Source organism: Pan paniscus, chromosome 10, assembly GCF_029289425.2.
Source record: "Pan paniscus chromosome 10, NHGRI_mPanPan1-v2.0_pri, whole genome shotgun sequence".
NCBI classification, from domain to species: Eukaryota; Metazoa; Chordata; class Mammalia; order Primates; family Hominidae; genus Pan; species Pan paniscus.
Window position 1 is genome coordinate 132,476,395 of NC_073259.2, and position 14,446 is coordinate 132,490,840.

The 14,446-nt window shown below is 57.6% G+C and overlaps 1 protein-coding gene across 50 annotated transcripts in view; it reads right to left on the reverse strand.

Moving 5' to 3' along the window:
• Positions 1-14,446, reverse strand: part of NCOR2 (nuclear receptor corepressor 2) — a 241,692-nt gene that overhangs the window by 70,312 nt on the left and 156,934 nt on the right. For 46 of the 50 annotated variants that reach the window (XM_057299563.2, XM_057299562.2, XM_034934806.4 and 43 more), the window contains 3 exons: positions 8,194-8,339; positions 6,294-6,466; positions 3,909-3,971 (listed from right to left, as the gene is read on the reverse strand). In XM_057299563.2, the coding sequence (XP_057155546.1) occupies positions 3,909-3,971; positions 6,294-6,466; positions 8,194-8,339 (382 nt within the window). The remainder of the gene's footprint in view (positions 1-3,908; positions 3,972-6,293; positions 6,467-8,193; positions 8,340-14,446) is intronic. The other 4 variants (XM_063593195.1, XM_063593199.1, XM_055096340.2 and 1 more) reach the window with 1 other exon arrangement.

The window sequence follows — 14,446 nt, forward strand, 5'->3', positions numbered from 1 at the left end:
GGCTCGCTCCGTCTTTAAAGTGCCCCTGGGAGGTAGCATCCCTGCCTCATCTGAGAGAACGATGGTAACTGAGGGTGAAACAGATGGGCCAGGCCAAGGTCAGGGGGCTAAGGAGCTGCTTGTAGCTACAAAGTGATGGGGAGGTTGGTATGCCCTGGGCAGCACTGCCCTCAGCTCTTCTGTGTACTTTCACCAAAACCCCATGAAGGTGGGTGTGCTGGGTTGGAGAGCATCCCCCCAACATTTTGTGTCCACCAGAACCTATGAATGTGACCTTATTTGGAAAAAGGATGTTTGCAGATGTGATCAAGTCAACGTGGGGTCATACTGGATTGGGGTGGGTCCTTGTAAGAAGAGGAAAATGTGGACAGAGACACGCAGGGAGAAAGGCACACAAAGACAAAGGCAGAGCCTGGAGGGATGTGGTCATGAGCCAGGGACTGCCAAGGCTGCAGGCAGGCGCCAGGGGCTGGGGGAGGCAAGGCAGGCTCCTCCCCAGAGCCTCTGGAGGGAATGCAGCCTCTTGGATGCCTTCAACTTGGACTTCTGGCCTCCAGAACAGTGAGAGAATACATTTATTTTAAGCCACCCAGTTCATGACCCTTTATTATGGCAGCCACAGGAAACACACAGTGGGCGCTCCTTGAATCCCACTGTACAGATGAAGAAACTGAGGCACAGAGAGGTTAGCTGACTTGCCTGAGGTCACACAGCTGAAACATCCAGGGGGTTGAGACCTGGTTTCTCCCTAGGGATGGGGCCCCTCTGCTGCTCATCCTGCAGGGCCATGCTACTAAAGTCTTCCAGAGGCTTCAGGCAGGCTGGGGTCCGAAGGCCCTGGGGAAACCTGGCTGCTTACCTGCCCAGGCTCCCCGAGGGAGGGGTGGGGCTGGCTCATTCCTGAGTGCCCCTGCCACACAGAGAGTGAGGCACTATGTTGCTGAAATGATGGGTAAAGGATGGGCAGAGACCATCTGCCTCAGCAATAGCCGCTTCTCCAGTCCCTTTTCCTAACTCTTGGTTTTCTGGGTGGGGGCTCCAGAACGTTCCTAGCTTCTCCACCCCGACCCCCTATGGAGAAGTTGCTGGGGCCTGCCAGCACCTGTCTCCCCGCCCCACCCCCGCTCCCTCCTGCCATCGCCTGGAACACACAGCCATTAGCAGCCACCCTGAGCAGTAATTGTCCAGATTGCTGTAATTCACGGCAGACGAACACGCTGCTGCTCACGACATTATTACAAATGTCACTGAGCAGGGCCTCCGCGTGCACGGCCCCCAGGGGACTCTCACTGCCGTCTCCATGGGCAGGACCCAGGATGAGCTCACTGTGATCACTGAGGACCCAACCTTGAGATGGTGGGACACGGGCTCCTCTCCGCCGGTGAGTCATCCCCAGCCGTCCTCCCAGCCTCTGGATCTGCCCTTCCAGAAGGCAAACAGAGGGCAGGCACTGTCTTCCCAGTTCTCAGGCAATGGGCGGCGGGAGGGTGGGGTGGTCACCGGTGAGGAGGTGGTAGCGACAACAGGAGACACGAGAAGGGATGGAGAGGCGGTGGGACCCTAGGCTGGCCGTTTGGGGATGTCCACGCGGAGTCCTCCAATGGGTGGGTGCTCTGGGAAATCTCCCAGCCAACAGGCTGAGATCCCAGGGACCCACCTGTGATTAAAAATCTCACACAATTTTACACAAATGCTCACAGCAGCACTCTTCACAACAGCCACATGGAAACAACCCACACATCCCCCAGGAGATGAACGACCGACAAAATATGGTCCGTGCAGGTGAGGGAATATTACTCAGCCGTACAAAGCTACTCAGATGAACCTCAGAACCATCATGCTCCCAGAAAGGAGCCAGACACAAAAGGCCACACACTGCAGGATTCCATTCATTGGAAACGCCCAGAACAGGCCAATCCACAGAGACAGAGAGTGCATTAGTGGCTGCCAGGGGCTGGCAGGGCTGGGGCGGGGCCCTGGGAGGGACTGCTAATGGGTATGGGATTTCCATCTGGGGTGAGAAAAAGTTCTGGAACTAGGCAGTGGTGAGGGTTGCACACCAATGCAGATGTACTTAATGCCACTGAGACGTTCACTTTCCAGTGGTTAGAATGCTGAGCTTCGTGTTATGTGTATCATATCAAAATTAAATAAAAGGCGGCGGGAATCACACAATTTCAATAAAGCTTCTTTTGCAGCCTATAATGAAATACATGCCAGAAACCACCAAGTGGACATTAAAGACAGAGAAACAACAATGTGGCCTCTCTGGGGGCTGACAGCAGCCCCAGGCCCTACCAGCTGGATACAGTGCCCAGGCCCTACCAGCTGGATACAGTGCCCAGGCCCCGCTGGCATGCCTCTCACTCACCACACACAGAGCCTGACCTGCTGCAGCGGCAGGCAGGCCCTCCTTCCTGAATGGTGCGAGGGTCTCTCTGGGTCCAGGTTCACCTCAGCCTGGGGGGCGGAGGGCAGAGTGCCCCCGGAGGAGCTCTGAGGGCGAGGGGCAGGGTCCCGGGGTGAGAGCGGGGGCTATGGGGGTCTTCTCAGGGCTGTGGGGACCCTCAGCACCCCCCACAACTACAGTGGAGGACGGGGCCGGGCCCAGGAGCCCCGTGATCCAGGCTGTTCTCAGATACACCTGCCCTTATGTGCCAAGAGCGTTTGCTATAAAGGGCCTTTGTTCCCTCCGTAAGTCACGACCTGGAGCTTTCTGCACAAAGAAACCGCACGTCACAGACAGCCTCGACTCCAGCAGGGCCACGGGACCAAGCATGGGACAGGGACGGGGAGTGGGGGCCTGGGCCTGCTCCCGGCCCCACACACCAGCTCCGGAACCCGTGGCACTCCTTGGCCTCTGCTTACTGGCTCCTTGCCCACAAACAGGGACATGGGCGGGGACAGGAGCAGGCCCCACCTCTTAGATAACCGAGAGTGAGTGTGCCGTGGGAGCCAGGTGCTGCCCTGGCCTCAGCAGTGCTGCCAGTGATGCGCCAGCTCCGACAGCCCCTGCCCCAGGCCAGGCACGGCCGAGGGAGGGAGGAGATTCGCTCCCACTCAGCCCACCATGGGCCCTCACACAGGGTTATCTGATTCCGCACAGCCAACCTAGACGCCCCTCCCACTCAACAGACGGGCAAACCGAGGCCCAGAGGCAGGTCACTGTACTGGGAAGTAAAGATCTTGGCCAGGAGACAGCACAGCTGAGAGGGGATCCGGCTCAGGAGGCACTGGACCCCAGCCCCCACGGTGCTGCACATCACAAGGCCACCTGCTCGGGATGGCTTCTGCTGCCAGCACCAACGCCTGCTGGCTCCCTGCCGTGTGAGCCACTCCCACGACTGTCCCCAACGGCCTGGGTGTCCCCATCCACTCCAGAACCCATCACCCAGATTGGGGTGCTCAAACCTGAGACAGGTTTCCAAAGCCCCAGCACACTTGAGCCCAGGATAGGACCTTTGGGGCTCTAAGGGCTGGATGAACGCCCTGCAGGTCTCCCTGACCCCAGGACTCTACCGAGATGGCCGCCGGCAAGCTCTGACTGTCCCGAGATACCCAGGTGTGCTGCCACTGCTCTGTCCCCAAGGCCCAGAGGTGCTGGCCACAGAGGTCACCCAGAAGCCACTCGCTGACTACATGCACAGCACAAGCTGTGTCTCTCTGAGCTGCGCCCTCAAGTCACAAAGACAAGCCTGACAGCGCAGCTGCACAGACCCATTTTCTGGAAGGTAAAACTGAGGCTCCAGGGTGACAAACCTGAGAACAGCCCAGAACCAGAACCTCACCAGAGGCCTCACCACAGCCCCTGGCTCAAGGCCAAATGTGTCAACACCCTCCCCAGCACGTGAGCTTCAGGCGCCCTGAATGCAAACCAACAAGGCTTAAAGCCGCCACACACCCCTCACCTTTCTTGGCTGTTTCCATTTCTTCTTCTGTCCAGCGAGAACTCTCATTCAGCTCCATGGAGGCTGAAAAGAAGATGCCAGGTGATTGGCAGGAGCCGGGAGAGGAGGCACTTTGCCTTCTGCCCTTTTCTCTCCTTTGAGCCAGGGAGGGAGTAGACCAGGCCTTGACGGTGTCACCGCACGGCTCTGAACCCCATGGGAAGGCCACATTTCAGACGCCCCTCCCCAGCCAGTACCCACCGTGGCACCTGACTCCCTGAGCCTTTATGCTGGGACGGGGCTGTGCTGGGCAGTCCCACGTGCCGTTGGTCGGGGCCGACCTCCACACAAGCCGCTGAAGTCGGGGCACCTGCGATCACCCCATTTTATAGAAGGGGACACTGAAGCAGTCAAGGGCCTTGACCATGACTGCCTCTGCCTGCACTCTGTTGGGAAAGGGGTCACCTGGTGACGTGGCGACAGTGGGACACAAGCTTCAGGTGGGCCAGGACCTCATCTGACCGAGGACCCTCTCGGAGCCCAGCTCTTCTATTACTGTGGGGCTGTCCCGTCACGGCAGGATGCTTAGCAACCCTGGACTCTGCATGCTGGACTCCAGCAACCCCACTCCAATTGTGACCATCAAAACTGTTCACAGACACTGCCTGGCGTCCCCTAGTGGGGGAGTAAAATCGCCCATGGCGGAGAAGCCCTGCTCCAGAGGGAATGTTCATACCCCCACTCATCCAGGACAAGGAGGGGCTTCTGGTGTTACTGGGAAGGGACACAACCTGGCCTTGGGGTCGGCTGGAGGTGGCTGCATCTCTGCAGTGGCACTATTTTTGGGTCTGTCTGCCGAGCTCCTCTGGATGTGAGCCCTGGCCCTTCCTTTCCAGTTGCTTAAGACCCATGAGTGGGGTGGGTGCGAGGGACATCAGCTCCATGGACTCAGCACCTGGAACTGCGCCAGGGGGAGTATGTGTCCAATAGAGGCTGGCTGAGGAGTGGCGGAAGGTTCCAGCAGAAGAGGGGAGACGGCCCCCACCCCCATGGGCAGCCCCATCACCCCCGACAGGCCAGAGCCACCCCAGCCTCCCCCATCTCTGCAGCCACAGCCTGGGCCTCTCTGGGACCTCATCGATGCTCCCATTCCTCCCCACAGGACTCCCAGAGGAAGCCTACAGAAGCCAGGGGTGCCAGGGGTGCTGAGGGTGCCCAGTGCCAGAAGAGACGTGGAAGGCCTAGGAGTGTGTTTTCCACCCTGCGGCTGAGCCCCCAGCATCAGCCTTGGGTCCGAGAGGACTATCCCCAGAGATCAGGCAGGAAGAAAGCCCTTTCACCCTGGGCCTCCAAGTACACCGCCACCAAGAGGCAGCTGGAAAATATCTGCAGGAGCTGCACAGGCTCTGTGGCCAATGGGGCTGAGTTCTAATCCCAGCTACAATGAAATTTTTAGAGAGGGAACGTTTCCTCTCTGAGCTTCGAGTGGGCCATTTATGAAATAGGTCCAAACTACATCCCACGAGAAGAGACAGGTGTATGACCCGGACCCCAGGGGACGGTGGGGGTCTGTGGGAGATGAAGCAGCATCTCCATCCTGAGAATGAGCCCTGGCAGGCGGGGCTTCAGCCTGAGCTCTTGGGCCCCTGGGTGGGTTCCCGCAGTGGCTGGAGGGCTGGACCCTAACAGCTAAACAAAGTAGAGACAACAGACGCACACCGCTGCCCCCTGCGGCGAATCTTGGGAACTGCCACTCACATCATCTCATTTTTTCTACTTTCTGGGAGGGTAGTGAGGGATGAACACCCTTCTCAACAGAAGGGGAAACCGAGGCCCACGGAAGTGAAGGTTCCAGTGAAGGAACCAGATGCCTACCAGGGTGGAGGCTGGGTGGGGACAAGTAGAGCCCATGACATTCTAAGAAGGAGTGGTGGTTACTCGGCTTCCAACAACCGCCACCTCATGGGAACCTGGGCCAAGCGTGGCCAGATCTTCTGTTTTAAAAACGACAACCAAAAAATCCGGAACTGGTCACTGGGAATTTTATGTGACATCTCCCTGCTCTGAAATCACTGTGGTTGAAGCCACTGACCTCTTCCTACACCCCAGGCACTGTTCTAGGTGCTTCTCACATAGCAAGTGACTACAACTGTCCCCCCACGTTAGAGGTAACCACCGATTCCTCCCACTGAGAACTTGAGGACCCTGAGGCACAGAGAGGTTCAGGAATTCATGCTGGGCCACACAGCACATCCAGTAGGTAGCGCTGGGATTTGACTCCAACCATGACTTACACCAATCCCTTGGCTGTTGCCAATTAACTCAAATTGCACGAAACTTTCATGTGAGCGCAACCCGCCGTGTCTCCAGCCCCTTCCCCACCCGCATCCCTGGCCCCCGGCTCACCCAGCTCGGCGCTCTGCTGGGGGGTGATGGCCTCCTCGCTGTTGGCCTCATTAGCCATTGAGCGGGTGATGCGGCCTTTGCGTCTTCCCTGGCTGTTGGCAGTTTTGCGGCCTTTGGAGGCCACGGCCTCCTTCTCGTCGTTGTCCTCCCCTGAGGTGTCGTCTGTCTTCTCCCTACAGGCCAGAGAGGGGAGATAGGATGGTTTCACCCGAGCCGGGAAATCAAACAGCCACTGGAGGAGACCGTTTCTTTAGCTGGATTTGCACTGGCTGCCAGCCATGGCACTAATCGGACACTAGGAAAGAGGGGGAGAGGCCTGAGGTGAGGGTGGCCAGGGGCAGTCTGCAGGGGCTCCATGTTCACCAGAAGTGGGAGTACAGCTGGCAGGACAACACCATGCTATTTCTCAAAAGGGAGTTGCGGCCAGGTGTGCTGGGTCACACCTGTAATCTCAGCACTTTGGGAGGCCGAAGTTGGAGGACCGCTTGAGCCCAGGAGTTTAAGACTAGCCTGGGCAACACAGCAAGACTCCATCTCTACAAAAGAAAAAGATCAGAAAATTAGCCAGGCGTGGTGGCATATGCTGATGGTCCCAGCTACTTGGGAAGCTAAGGTAGGGGGATCTCTTGAGCCTGGGAGGTCGAGGCTGCAGTGAGCCATGATTATACCACTGCACTCCAGCCTGGGTGACAGAACAAGACCCTGTCTCAAAAAAAAAAAAAAAAAAAAAAGGATGGGGGTGTAACCTGGGCTATCAACTTAATTCACCAATAAGGCCACGTGGACAGGTAGTTAATTGGCTGGCTATTTTATTCCCCAAATGGGAGGTACTGGGAGCTTTCCTGCAAGGCTACTTTCTTCTGGGCTGGTGGTTATCTGCAAGACCATTTTATGCACCAAATAGAGAGATACTGTCTGCAAGACTATTTGGTGAACTAAATGGGGGCGTGGGCTGGCAGCAATTTATAGGGCCATTTTATTCGCCACAGAGGAGCTATTTCCAGAGGGGCTCTATAAGAGGCAATACATTGGCCTTCAGTATTATCAAGGGCTGGGCATCATCTTAGGCATTGGCAGGAGGAAACTCTCTTGCTGGTTTTATGCAGGCCTAGCCTGCAGGCCTAGCTGAGGTGTGTGGGGGTGCTCACAACCTCGATACCCGAGCTGGGGCTCTCGCAGAAGTGACTGGGGAGAGTTTTACTGCGGGAGGCTCAGATTGATCACCTCTGCCTTCCCATTCATCTTCCTGAAAGGCCCTTGCTGGAAGCGTCTGGGAGACGGGGTGAGGAAGCCAGATGTTCTCTGAAGCCAAATTCCTGAGCCTATTACAGGTACCTGGCGCTAAGTCGTGCCGCCCCCCTTTCTCCAGCTGGCTGCACTCCTGCAGCCCCTGGCAGGCACAGGAGGCTGTCACGGCCCCCGCGGCGAGGCTGTGCCTTGATCTGCAAGAACTCACACTGCCATCGATGATTCTAAAGGTGACAGCAGCCGCCTGCACACCTAGTCCTTCCAGGAGGGCCTCTGATCCCCCTTTCCCCCCTCCTGGCGCCTCAGGAGGAAAGAGCGGGAGGAGGCGGGGAGGCAGAGAGTTCCAAAGTCATTGCCTGGATTTATTAGCTCAGGAGTGGAGCTCAAATGAGCTATCAGTCTCTAAAGTCTCCAGAGGGTTGGAGAAAGAAAGCGAGGGCGGAGGAGAGGGGGGAGCCAGGGAGGAGGACTAGGGCGATGGGTGGGCTTCCGGAAGGGGGGCTGTCAGGGGCAAACGAGCAGAAAGCCCTCCCCCCTGCTCACAGGCGATTGGTGGGCCCCCCACCCGTCTCTACAAAGGGTCCCCCAGAACCGTGTGCCACCCGGGTTGGGTCAGCGGCCGGGCCCTGCAGGGGACAGCAGGCTGCCTTACTTGAGGTCTTCCTTGTCATTCTCCACCTCCGGCTTCTCCTCCTCCTTCTCCGCCTCCTTTTCCTTCTCCTTCTCATCTTTCTCCTCCTGGCTGCTGCGGGGCATGGGTGGCTGCTGCTGCTGCTGCTGCTGCTGTTGTTGCTGCTGCTGTCAGACCCCGGGGGAGGGCAGAGGGGAGTGGAGAGGGAAGAAAACCGTGAACAGGTGAATCTCTGCACCTGGGCTCAGCCTGAGCTGGGGGAGGAGGAGGAAAACCCGTGGAGTCCACCCAGAAGAGGTCATAAACAACCGGGAAGCCAGGCCCCACTGGCATGAGATGGGGAGAGGCACGGCCTGGGGTCTTGCCGCCCTAGGGGCCTGGGGAGGCGGAGTCGGGGTGAGGGGCAGGAAGCATTGGTGTCAGAAGTGCTGGCTTCAATTCCTGCCCTTTCCACACAGTGGCTGTGTGAGCTTGGATGAGGGTCTTAACCTCTCTGTGCCGACTCCTTCGCCTTGACAATGGGGGTATTCAGCATGCCCGTGCCTCAGCTGAGGGCTGGGAGGTTGAAATGAGAGAATCCTCACCATGCTTACATCCGCATCTGGCCCGGATATTTAAGAGGGGCAGATGTGATCTGGGTCAAGAGAAGTGCCCTGGTGAGCCTCCGCAGGGGTGCCTGAGCATCTGGGAAGCTGGGGACACACCCCTGATGCCCCAGCCCTGCCCTGCCCCCGACAGAGCTCAGGCCACCTCTCTAAGCCTCAGTCTCCGAGTCTGTAAAACGGGGAGGTGGGGGGATGCCCCTGATTCCCCAGAGCCCAGGAAGGCCCCAGGCCTGCGTGGAGGTGGCTGCTCTGCTGCCTGGGCCTGGTCTCCCTTGCATGCCAGCACCCCAGGGGGACAGAACAAGCCCATTTTACAGAGCAGATCAGAGAGGCTGGGAGCCAAGCCAGCCTCCTTACTTGTGCCTCTTCCTGTCGTCTGCCTCCCCCACCTGTCCCAGCCACTCTGGGCCCACCGCCCCTCCCCTCACCGAGATAGAGGAGGGAGTGTGAGCTCCTCCTGGCACCACCTCCCGATTTCCTGTCATCCCGCCTGATTTCTTTTAAAGCACACACTGATTTTCTTGGACACCCCAAGGTCCTCCCTGCAGGCAGCTGCCAAACCAGACCATCTTTCCATCCCTCTGAGCCAAGCGAAATAAAAATAAACCCCAAAGCCTTTTAATGTGTACCAGGGGCACAGTCACGGCAATGTTTCAAACCAGGGAGCAAGAACTCCAAGCAGATGGAAGAGGAGGGATCGGGGAGGTGAGAGAGACTCCCTTCTCTTGCCTTTCCTTCCTGCCAGGAACAGGTGCCTGACCCACACACAACGCTCTCTCCAGCCTCTTTTCATTTAGGATGGGGCAGAAAAACAGAGCAAGTGTCTGACTGCTGCAGGCAACCGTGGGCTCCCTGAGGCTGCTGCCGGGTCCAGGGCAGAGCCTCGGGCCTGCATCTGCCTCTTTTCCCCAGGAATCCCTTGCCACCATGTTCTGTAAGAGGAGTCAGGAAGGGGCAGAGTTGCCCGACCTGGAACAGACCCCCCGGCCCCCAGGTTGCTGCTGATTCCCCAACAGGTGCCCGGCATCCTGGGATCAACCTGTTCTCCCTCTCCTGACCTCCAACCCTCAAATGTAACGTTTAAACAGCCGGCAGGTGAAGCCTCTTTTGGAGGTGGAAGCTGGGGCAGGGAGGTTTTTTTTGGCTTGTTCCTACACAGTATCCTTTCTGTCCACATTTGCCCGATGTGGGCAGAGGTAGGGACCCGGGGAGGGAGGAGTGATGTGGCTGGCTGGGGAGAGAGCCTTGGCCCCTGGGCTGCCCGGCATGGATGCCGTCTCCCCGGGTCAGATGTCCCTGGCAACAGCCCAGGGCCAGAGTCTGGGCAGGGCCGAGGCTTTTGAATCACACGGGCTTGGTGTCTCCTGAGACCACATTCAGCTACGTCTGTGCCAAGAAGTCCCCACCTGGGCTGTGGCGTCCCTCCCGATGGGAGCAGCAGCCACGGAGCCTCCTTCCCAGAGCATCTGCCCATCAGCCCCTGCACCTAGGCTGGTGGGGGCTCCATGACCCCCTGGGGCCTCATCCATGGACCAACGAATCAGGCTAATGTCTGCTCCGGCATGGCCAGTAAATGCAGCTCCACACCCATCAGGCCGCGGGCAGGGGCCAGTTGGGAGAGGGATGCATCTGGGCCAGGCCCTGAGCTACGAGCCTTCCCCACCGCAGCTCTCCTCCAAGTCCTCAGAAAAGCCCCAAGGAGGAAGAGGCTGGTACAGAGGAGAAAATCCCCACAGATCCCCGAGAGCTGACTGTGTGCCCAGCACTGTGCTGTCCATTTTCTATGGGCCGGCTCCTGGCCCCTCTGAAGTCCTGATGGAGATGAAAACGCCACGAGTAACACCCCTGCACCATGCCAAGTGCTTTGCAAACACTATCCCAGCCTCAGAAACAGGAGAGCAGTGATCACTGGTCACATTCTGCAGAGGAGGAAACAGGCTCAGAAAGGCAAAGCTTCGAGGTCTCGGAGCAAAGGCTGACGGCCCAGAGTGTGGGGGATGGGGCCCTGCTGCCCCCAAAGCCCCCGCTGAGAGTCTCAGCCAACCCCCAGCCACGATCTACAGTTTGTGTTCTGCAGACTTGCCAGCCCGCCCCATCTACCTATCCCTACCTGCCTCCCACTCCAGACTCTACAAGCCCCGCGAGGGCCTGCCCACAACCCCCTCTCTCCTGGAACGTCACCCCCCATGTCTCCATATTCGATCGCTCATGGCACCACGTGCCTGGCTCCGTCCCACATGGTCTCCCCTACCCACCCACCTGTCCATCTTACAGAACAGGAAACTGAGGCACCGAGTGCAATCCTGGCACCAAGCCCTGCCGCCTCCTCTTCCCTGATACGTTAACAAGCCCCCAGGGCAGGGGTGCCTTCCACCCTCACCCTCTGGTTGGAGTGGGTGCAGCAACACCCACTAGCACAGCACCTTCTGGGCCACCCTGCAGCCAAGGCCTAGGGCCCTGTGCACAGGCTCCTCACTTCCTGTGGCCTCAACATCTCCTGTGGGAGAGGCATCCCCGCAGCCCACGCTGAGTGAGTCCGGTGGGGGAAGATGAAAAGGAGGAATAGCAGAGTAGCCCTGGCCTTAAAATATGCTTTCCAGTGGGACAGACCCCGGCAGCCTTAATGATGAACATCTGCAGGGTCTCGCAGTGGCCACCCGGGAGGCCGAGGGACTGATTGAGGGCCGCTCATACTCGCTGCTGGGAGATTATGCAGGGAGAGGGAGGTCCCAGCTCACAACTCCCCCTGAGGAGCTGGGGGGACCCGGCAGCCGGCTCAGCCCCCAAAGCCTTCTATGTTTTAGGGCAGCAAGTGCAGCAGCCGACACTGGCGAGGCTGGGCTGCTGGGTCTTGGGCCTGTCCATAGAGAGGCAGAACTGCACCTGCTGGGCTTCCCGGGCCACTGGGGGCCATGGTTCTCAAGGTCCCATGACATTGGCTGCACACTCAGATCTCGTGGGGAGCCCTGCGAAGTCCTGATGCCCAGGCCGCACCCCACACCAATGACATCCAAATCTCTGGGCGGAGACCCAGGCCTTCGTATGCTAAATTCCAGGTTATCCCGATGGGCAGCCAGATTTGAGAACCAGTGCTTTACCAGGGACTGGCAAACGTTTTCTGTAAGGGCCAGAGGATAAGTATGCCATCTCTGTCAACCCCCTTCTCAATTCTGCCACTGTCTTGTGAAAGCAGCCCTTATATCAACAAAAGGGCACGGCTGTGTGCCAATAAAACTTTATTTACAAAAGCAGGTGGTGGGCCGGATTTGGCCTGTGGGCTTTCGTTAGAGCACTCTGCTCCAGGCCAGTGTTACCCACACCTGCAGGTGCACACACATCCCCTGCCAGTTCCCACTCAGTCGGTCTGGGGTGGGGCCTGGGACTCTGCATTTCTAACCTGCGCCAGGAGAAGCTGCCACGGCTGGCCTCAGAGCCCACTGAGGAGTGAGGCCTTCAAGAATCCTTGTCTCACAAGGCACATAAAGGACTCTGTGCAGCAGAAAACGCCTGTGGGCACCATTCCCTCAACGTGAGGGGCCTGAAAGGAGAATCAGAAAGAACTAGAAGCCAGCTCCACTATCTCAAAGGACCCCGCCCTCGTGGTGGAGGGCTACCTCTGCCTTTCAGATGTGCCACTGGTCAGGCTGACAGTGGGTTTGTGCCCTGTGCGTGGTCAGAAACATCCCCCAAACCACAGTACAACTCTGTGACAAACCCTACTGGATCTATGGTTAGCCAGAGCCACTGGCCCAAAGCCCCAAGAGACACCTGCCCCCAGATCTGGACACTGAACCCATAACCCTCAGCCTGCCAGACAAGCAGCGCATGACTGGGCCTGTGCAGAAGCCCCAGACTGGGGGCTATGCAGAAAAATATCTTAATTAAAAACAGCAAAAGCTCGCTGAGCACATTTGATGAGGCCTTCTTCTCCTAATCACTTCCTACCTGTTATTTGAATCCTCCCAACAACTGGTATCATCCCAGTTTTATGGATGAGAATGCAAAGACACAGAGAAAGTTTAAGTAACTCATCCAAGGTCACACAGCATTTCCTAGAAGGTCCTACAGCCAGGTGCCCTACCTCCGCCCTGGGCTGGGGGTTCACAGCCTCCTCCCTATGCCCATTTAAACCAAATGATGCCATTGCCTGATTCTTTCCTTCTGCCAGCATAACCTGAACCCCCAAGGGGCACACCAGCCACCGAAAGATGTGGCCCCCAACTGTATGGAGCTTGTATTTAGGTTGACAAAGACAGGCCAGATGGAGGCGCCGGTGACGAGGACACATTCAAAAGGCACATTCATGATGCAGATGAGGCAGCAAGGCGTGCTGACATGCAGGGCGAGGGAAGGGGCTTTGGCAGAGCAGGAGGCCTCTGAGGCATGGCAATGGGAAAATGGCCCCTGTGCCTACCAAGTGGCACTTTGGGGCATGGCTGGAGGGCCTGGCCAGGGCTAACACCCATGCTCAGAAATACAGGAGGCATTCTGAGGGCAGTGGGAGCCCCCGGGGACCTTTCTCAAAAGGTGCAGGGGTGGCGGGGAGTCACACGACCCACCCCATGTTAAAGAGCAATCCAATAGCAGGTCGCAGGAAGGAAGACGGTGGATTCCGGGAATGAGAGGAGACAGTCCAGTGAGAAGGTGCTGCGACCACCCACGTAGGGGCTGATGAGATTTAATTCTCAGATGCTAAGTCCTTACAAATGTGTCAGGAGAACTTTCCAAAACCCGGCAACACCGTCTGTGGCTCAATCTCATGCACTCATTCAACAAACACTTCACTGAGCATCTACCATGTGCCAGGTGCCCCTGAGAGGGCGCATCCTCATGACACCTTCCACCTCCTGGCAGTGTAGGGATGGGGATTCCAGGAGCCTGGGGTTGGTGTGGAAAGTGGGGCCAGGGGTCAGAGCCGAGGCAGAACAGGGTTCCCTGTTGCTGGCAGCTCTTCCCTAACACCTGCTCTCTGTCCCTCGGATTCAGTCTCCTGTCCTTGCTGGGGAAAATGCAGTCAGGGGAGGCCATCTCAGTGCGTTTAAGGGTTGTCTTTTTGTAAGATATACCAAGGCGTGGCGGGGCACGGTGGCTCATGCCTGTAATCCCAGCACTTTGGGAGGCCGAGGCCGGTGGATCATGAGGTCAGGAAATCGAGACCATCCTGGCTAACACGGTGAAACCCCATCTCTACTAAAAATACAAACAATTAGCTGGGCTTGGTGGCGGGTGCCTGTAGTCCCAGCTACTCGGGAGGCTGAGGCAGGAGAATGGTGTGAACCCGGGAGGCGGAGCTTGCAGTGAGCCAAGATCGCGCCACTGCACTGCAGCCTGGGTGACAGAGTGAGACTCTGTCTCAAAAAAAAAAAAAAAAAAAAAAGATATACCAAGGCGTGCTGGAGCCAGTGGCTACCAGCTCATGGCCATTATTAAAAATGGAAACACTTAACCTTACAATTAAAGAAATTATGGCCTGGCAAGGTAACTCACACTTGTAATCTCAGTGCTTTGGGAGGGCCAGGCAGGAGGATCGTCTAGGGCTCGGAGTTCAGACCAGCCTGGGCAACATAGTGAGACCCTGTCACTACAAATTAGCTGGTGGTGCTAATTTTAATTAGGTGGTGCATCCCTGTAGTCCCAGCTACTCAGGAGGCTAAGGTGGGAGGAAAGCT